We start from the raw sequence: 8167 nt of genomic DNA on the forward strand, positions 1-8167 counted from the left end.
GAAAGGTTGTATTATATTTTTAAATGAATTGATGGTGTATAAAAACTTGCCCAGTTCTTGCGTCCTTAATGATTACAACAATTCATCCAATTAGAAAGTATTGTTTATAATTTCATAGTACATTTTTATGTGATAAATAGTCTTCCTAACACAATGAGAAAAATCTTAACCTTTAATTACCAAAAGCCTCAGATACTACCAAAAGTGTGTCACCCTAAACTAAAAAACAATTAAACTAAGAAAGGGAGGTTCCTTTAAAAAAGAATTGTTACGTCTAATTTCTTTCAGCAATTCGCTTTTTTTTAGTTTGGGGGGTACCTCGTTAACTTCGGTATTTGGCCACCTTTACCTCAATTTACTTTAACGATGCCCTTGTAAATCCAAGGAGACCAGTCCTTTTTGTCGTTGATTCTTGTACTGTTAAACAAAGCTAAATTTGCACTTAGAAAACCAATATCATCCAAGTCAAACATCTTACCACCTTAGTCATAAGACCTAAAATCGTTTACCACGTCTTCTTCACGACATCGTCCAGCATTACCGTAGTAATGAGTCTAATGAAGGTTTTTCCAAAGGGTAAGGTTTACCAAGCGGCATTTAATTAAGACAGGACAAGCTCTGTTGGTAAATTTTCTTTGAATTCACTCAAATGCTCTTTTTGTGACTCTTCTTCATTAATTGATGGTAATTTTGGTGAACCGAACAAATTATGTAAATACTTAAGAAGACGATGAGTCCAGAATTAGTTTATTGTGTGGGAGAACCATACTTCGGCACGAATGGGCCGGCTCGAGCGGGGTGTTACCACGGCCTACCAGAAAAACGGCACGACGTGAAACAACGCTTGCGTTGTGTGAGTAAAATTACCGGAGGCCCAATTACCCTCCTTCTCAATCTTCTCAATCCCCGATTCCCCAACAGCCCTGAAATTCCTAACCACAAAAAACGCGGCAACGCACTACAAAATAATTTTGATGTGAAGATTAAGAAACAACAGTTCTCTTACTACTTTACTAACCGTCTATCTTGGCAAATAAACAAAAAGACACATGGTGCACCGATTGCAAAAACAACTATAAGCCTTCCTACTGCCAATCTCAACATTGTTCGAAACAGTAAATATTTGTTTTCATTCTGTGGGAAAGAGGAACTTCTAAGTATTTGACATTAACACCATAAGTATCACACTTTTGTACCAGCATTCCTCATTTGTTTGCCATTTTTAATCGGACGAGCAGTCAAGAAACATATTATGAGCTATGTTTAAGTGGGTGTTTAAGTTTTTGTCATTTACTTTGGCTGTGTGGATAGTATCGCTACTCACTATTATAAGAGAGTACAGAGCACATAACAGAGTAGTGTTCAGTACTAAAAATGATTTATATGAACAAGCGTTGGAAAAATTTCGAAGGAAATTTGAACCGATGAATATAAGTTCGGAGTTTCGAGGTGAGGTTGTTTTTATATCATTTTTGAGTTATTAAAGTAATCAATTTCACTAACAATACAATATTTTTTGTGTGTGTTTATTTTGTATTGCACCTCTGCTGCGTGAGCATTTAATTGCGGGCGGCAGGGTGGTGTTGCACACCGCTTACTGAAAATACATCTACAACCGGAAAAAAACTCGGGAGAAGTGATTGAATGATTTTCCCCCCTTAACACGTTAACTACCACGTAGGTCACCGGTGACCTATGTTAGTGGAGGATTTGCCTTTAACAGTTTTCTGATGGCAGTTAAATAAAGGCTTAAAATAAAGCGGAATAAACACTAAAAAAATATTGTATTGTTACTGTAGCCTGATTCTATTATATGTTATCAACTTTGTTGGTCTCCGAACTAAATATAAGTTATGTTATATTTAAGCCGTTAGTTTCGAAATAACTAAGCTTTGAATAAATACAATAGTGTCTGTCGTGATTTACGTCTTTCATACTGCGTTTTTGACACATGTCTGTTCCAAAATGTGAAATACCTTTGTACGTTATTTACATGTAAGTGGCATGCATATGAGGTGAATTTAGAAGTCTTTATAATGCATTAGCATAAGTTTATGGAATGTTTATTATTTTAATCAAAGATCACACATTTAAACATTCATTTTTATTTTTTTCGGCTTAATTATTTGATAAGGAACTCGACCAGTTTAAGGAGAAAACATAATAATTAATATAGTATGTCTCAGGAAAGTTATAATATTAAAATATTTTACAGCATGGCAAATACTTCCCATCCAAAATACTGGGTTGACAGATGGTGAAATAAAAAAGATTATTAAAAACTACGAATATCCTCCAGGTAAGATCATTTGCAGAACAGACACTTTTAGTAGAGACATATAGTTAATTATGATGTCGTAGTTGAATTTCATACCTTTATATAAAAATAAACATTACCCTCACTCTAGGATTTTATCTTGTATCGTGAATGCATTTTCAAATATACAAGTTCACATACACATAGCATCCAGACTTAAAACACCAATTGACGGATCACACAAAGAGTTGTTCTGTTTACTTCACGTTACGCGGCAGCCGGTTGCCCAGTTACCGCGCCATGCAGTAAATTGCATTGAAAGTGAAATATATGCTATACTTACAGAAAGTAAATCCTTTTCTAACATTATTTATCTGATAGGCAAACACCTGACTATTCTATTAGAAACATGAATTTTAATTGGAAGTAGCTTATAGAAGAAAAATATTAATATCTAAGTCGTATTGCCGATGAAATTGTTATTTTTTTCTTTTAGGTGCTGAAGGTAAACCTGTTATCCTAAATGACCAATTAAGGTATTATATTCGACAAGATATCCATAAGGGCTGGAGAGACTATGGCTTTAATAGTTTTGTAAGCGATTTGATCCCAATAAACCGGACTTTAGCGGATCCTAGAGGAGAATGGTTAGTTTTATTTATAATACTAGCTTCCGCCCGCGACTCCGTCCGCGCGGATGTCGGTCTTCGCGTAGAAGTTTTATTTCTCCATTTTGAGTAACTCTGACAATGACATCTTATAAATATCTGTTGGACCCAAATACGGCGAGGCTCATAATAATTAAGGAGATCTCTCTATTGAGCTACTGCTGTTGAGCTCGCGTTCTGTAGAATAAGACTAAAAAATAGAGATTTTTTTCTACAAATTTTTCGAGGATAAAAAGTATCCTATTTTATGCCCAAGATAGTAAGGTATAATTATACCAAGTTTTATCGAAATCGAACCGTTAGTTTTCACGTGATGCCTGATCATTCAGACAGACAGACAAAAAAAAAATTAATCACATATTTGGGTTTGGTATCGAACCAGTAATACCCCCTGCTATTTATTCTTTCAATATTTTCAATGTATAGAATTGAAATTAGACAAATATAATCAGAAAGCTCCGAACTGCTAAGCTATCGGGAGTTATACGTGTTATTGTGAGTCAACCATAAGAGTTTAGTATAGTATAGTATAGTATAGACATTTGCTGTCGTGAAATATTTTTTAAACAATTTTAAGGAGAACAATTCCGTCATACATGATTTCTGTGTAGCTTTAACCATCAAGGCTGCACACGCGACGGAAGCTTCAAAAATGGAGTAAGTTCTCCGGTTTTCCCAACATTTCCCTTCACTGCTCTGCTCCTATTGATCGTAGCGTGATGAAAAGTGTACTATAACCTGCCCAGGAGTATGAAGAACAATTGTACCAAGTTTCGTTGAAATCTGTCTAGTAGTTTTTGTTTCTATAAAATACATACAGACAGACAGACAAAAAATTTTCTGATTGCATTTTTGGCGTCAGTATCGATTACTAATCACCCACTGATAGTTATTTTGGAAATATATTTCATGTACAGAATTGACCTCTCTACAGATTTATTATAAGTATAGATAGAGTGGTAAACCAATACACATAACCTGATGGTACGCAATCGGCGCTTCCCATGGACATCTGCAATACCAAAGGAATAATTAGCTGCGGTACCCTAGTTTTCTGTGTTCCGTGGCGGTACTAAGGTTTGTTTTCGGCAAGGTGTATTTGGGGTTAGGGATTTGGGCACTGGTACAGGAGGCGGTGGATTGGGCCTCCGATGATTACACTCACTCGACGAAACACAACACAAGCGTTATTTCACTCTGGTTTTCTGTGATGTCGTGGTACTATTCCGGTCGAACCAGTTTTTTGGCCATTCTTTGCATAGTCTTATTTAAGAAGTGAATTATTTTACTAAAGAGAGCACTAAGGGGATTTTTTAAATATTTTATTGTTTGCTATTTCTTTTCGCAGGTGCAAGACTCAAAACTTTTCATCGGACTTACCTAAAGCTACGGTTATAATCTGCTTCTACAACGAAGCATGGTCTACTTTGATGAGAACAATATCATCGGTACTGAACAGAAGTCCATCGCATTTAGTGGAAGAAGTGATATTAGTGGATGATTTTTCAGATAAGGGTGAATTTTAATTACTTTAATGATATTTTTTTGACGTGGTGGCGCGGAGGTCTAAGACTTTCCATGCATGAGAAGTGCGAGTCGAGTTCGAAAACTACCAACAGCAACAAACTACCAATGTGACTTTTTCCGAGTTATACCTAAAAAGTACTTCCTGAGATCATTTAGACACAACTGACAAATGGTGAAAGAAAACATCGTGAGACAACCTGGGCCTATAATTTGTAATTATAAGTTTGAAATTGAGTTAACGTGGCGACTAATGCTCAAATCTTCTCCGTGCGAGTAGAAACCTTTGGTCAGTAGCGGGTTTTTTTCTTGATGTTGAATAAAGATTTTTGGGAAATTATTCATCTAAATCCATACAACTACAACGTGACATTTACTGGCGTATATTTTAATTTAATTCAGATGGAAAATATCTTTTGAAAATTACAGACCACCTCAAAAAGAAATTAGACGACTACGTGCGTGATACACCAAAAATAAAATTGATCCGTGCAACTAAACGTGAAGGAATTATTAGAGCAAGATTGTTGCCAATAGAGGATGTGAAGACGCCTGTTATTATTTATCTTGACAGTCATTGTGAGTGTGCTGATGGTGAGCTGGTCTTATATATATTTTTTAATTAAATAAATTCTGGCTCTCAGTAACTAGAAACTATAGATATCGAAGGGTTTTTAATGGGATAAGTGTCTAAACGAGCAGATGGATCTCCCGATGGCAAGTAATTAGTACCAACTATGAACACCCGAAACACCAGAGGCGTTACAAATGCATTCCCGGTCTTTAAGAGGTTAGGAATTTCAAGATTAGGGATTAGTAAATGGGGTCTGTTTTCATTAAATTTCCTAGAAAACATTTTGACAAATTTTATCTTGCAGGATGGCTGGAGCCACTGTTACAGTGTATCAAAGAAGACCCAACTAGAGTAGTAAGTCCAGTAGTCGACCATATCCACGATACAACTTTTGAATACATTTCACAAACAATTGATGAACTAAGACTTGGTGGATTTGATTGGAACCTCAAATTTGAGTGGATCGGTGTACCACGAGCAGTAATAGAAAAACGAACTAACATATATGCTCCCATAGCCACTCCGACGATTTCTGGTGGTCTCTTTGCAATACACAAAGATTTTTTCAAAAAAATTGGCTACTACGATAAAGGATTAGAAATATGGGGTGCAGAAAATTTGGAACTGTCCTTTAAGACTTGGATGTGCGGTGGTTCTTTAGAAATAGTTCCTTGCTCCCACGTCGGCCATATTTTCAAAAAGAAGATACCTTATGAGGGCACGCAGAAAATTATAACGAGAAATCACGTGCGGTTGGCGAAGGTAAATTTTAATATTAATTTAATGTAATATCGGAAATTTGTTTTTTGCCCAAGAGCAGTAATAACCAAAAATAATCCCCTTACTATCCGTTGCTACTACTTCTTCAATTTCAATAAAACAGATACATCCTAACTAAATCTCTCCAGTCAGCTCATACCCTGTCTGTATACCAAATTTCAAATTCGTTCAATAGTTTCACCGTAATTGTCTGACAAATATCCAAATAAACCAACTTTCACATTTGTAATATTAGTGTATTTTTCTTTTTGTTATTTCTAGGTCTGGCTTGATGAATACGCAAAATTTTTTTTCGAAAGAATCGGTAATGATTTAGGAGACTATGGGAACATTTCCTCACAAATAGAACTTCGCAAGAAGATAAATTGCAAATCGTTTAAGTGGTATTTAGAAAATATTTATCCACAATTGGAATTGCCTGATGAAAATATTGCTAATGGTGCAGTAAGTGATTTGTTTTATAATATACTTAGTCTATGTCGTTGAAATCCAGAAATTAATCTTGTAACAAATTACAACTAACTACGTGATTGCAATCAAAAGTCGCAGTGCAATATGGTCAGTTACCAAAATATATGACATCTTATGAAAAACCGTACGGTACCTTTAGTATGAGTTCAGTACAGTGACCCAAAACGAGAGCGCATTCGTCGCTCTGATTGGTTGGTTTATTCGAGCTGGCCAATCAGAACGCCGTTTCTCTCTCACTCTCATTTTGATTATGTTAAAGGTAAAGCAAACTCCGGACTAAACTATGAATTTAAATAATACTTTGACAATCCGATCGACTCTACTTGTATTGAAATCAGAGATGAAAATATTTGTTAAACATTATTTTTCTAGATTTTTAGTATTGGCAATCCCGGTCTATGTTTGGATGCTCACGTACCATCTGTAAATAATGATGACACTGTAAAACTATTGCCTTGTCATTTTCAAGGCGGTGATCAGGTAAAGACACATTTTATGTATTTCTTAAGTAATTTTTTTTTCTAAATGAGTTTTTCTAAATGAGATGTAGTTACCTGCCAATAAAAGTCCTGCCAAAGACAGAATTAGTAAAAAAAATTTTAAGGTGTATCATATTATGTTATCATATAATATTATAAACAGATATTCCAATTTTATTTAATCAATGTTGCACATAACCGAAAAATAAAATGAACCAATTGAACCTAATAGTACCAAAAAGTTATTTTTATGCTCATTTAATCAAGTTTTATTTGCAACGTATTTTATTTCAGTTCTGGACGTACAGTTTACAAGGAGAAATAAAACGCGACCATCTATGTCTGGACTACTTGTTTAATACAATCACATTAATTTTCTGTCGCAACGCAGCTTCACAAGTGTGGCTGTATAATGGAACAGTAAGTAACAAAGAGTGTAACTAAAATTATCTACTTATAAAGGCTGTGTTAAGACGTACTTACCTTAGATGCATTATTTACAACTTAAAAATACCTAAAAAGGAATAAAAACTAACTTCAAGCTAAAATAAAATACAAAAAAAATCTCGTTAGGCGTCGAAATCCTTTTCCGAGAGTTATACCAATATTATAAATGCCAAGTTTGTGAGTAATATGCTATACTAGCACATGTAACTAAAGCGCGGGATCACCTACGATACACAATATCCTACCTGTCCAATATTAATCACTCTGCAAATATCAAAGAAACAGGTCAACTTACTCTTACTATCAAATTTCTTTATTAGATTTTCAACTTTTTAGTTTTGATATTCAGTCAATAATCCAATGACAAAAATACTGGACATTGTACCAATTCTGATCAACAATCGCGGTAGCCAACAACATATTATTTATCAAATGTGAAGTTAAAAATTACTTGAATATTCTCATTGTATTTGGTCGTGGCGTTTAAAATAATTATTTTCTTTCAGACACAGGTCATAAGGCACAAGAAGACTAAACAATGCTTGAACATAGGAAATTTCCCAGAAGGTTTGAAGCTAGTGTTATCGGAATGCTCGCATTCATCATCGCAGAAATGGGTCATGGAACATTTTAATTCTGAAAAACTTACTCCACTAGTGCAGAATGAATTAACACAACGCCACAATTTGACCACATTAACTGAAAAAAATAAGATATTATAGATAAGGAAAATTGACTTTAATGATAAGTTGTTAAACAAAATAAGTCCTTATTTTGATATGAAAAAGTTACTTATTCTTTTAATAATGACACATAATTTTGTATTAAAAACACAGCATAAAACAATTAGCAACGTCATTTTATAGTAAGTAAGAAGATAGGTCTATTTATACATATGAGAATATAAATTTAACATTTTGTTGTTCATTAAAAAATCTGTATTCAAAATATTATTTTTGATTCAGAC

The 8167-nt window shown here is 34.4% G+C and overlaps 1 protein-coding gene across 2 annotated transcripts; it reads left to right on the forward strand.

Annotated features, from left to right (window-relative positions):
* Window positions 1-1224: 1224 nt before the first annotated feature.
* On the forward strand, window positions 1225-7925 carry LOC118269084 (putative polypeptide N-acetylgalactosaminyltransferase 9). 2 transcript variants are annotated; one of them, XM_050700362.1, is made up of 10 exons: window positions 1225-1449; window positions 2216-2299; window positions 2754-2904; window positions 4274-4440; window positions 4879-5043; window positions 5328-5785; window positions 6065-6247; window positions 6647-6754; window positions 7048-7173; window positions 7707-7925. In XM_050700362.1, exons 1-10 carry the CDS (start codon window positions 1260-1262, stop codon window positions 7920-7922), a joined length of 1848 nt encoding a protein of 615 aa, XP_050556319.1. In that variant the 5' UTR covers window positions 1225-1259; the 3' UTR covers window positions 7923-7925. The 2 variants fall into 2 exon arrangements, with proteins under 2 accessions (XP_050556319.1, XP_050556323.1); XM_050700366.1 differs by having other exon boundaries at window positions 7713-7925.
* The last annotated feature ends 242 nt before the right edge of the window (window positions 7926-8167 follow it).

The sequence above is a fragment of the Spodoptera frugiperda genome, chromosome 2, assembly GCF_023101765.2.
Source record: "Spodoptera frugiperda isolate SF20-4 chromosome 2, AGI-APGP_CSIRO_Sfru_2.0, whole genome shotgun sequence".
In the NCBI taxonomy this organism is placed as follows: domain Eukaryota; kingdom Metazoa; phylum Arthropoda; class Insecta; order Lepidoptera; family Noctuidae; genus Spodoptera; species Spodoptera frugiperda.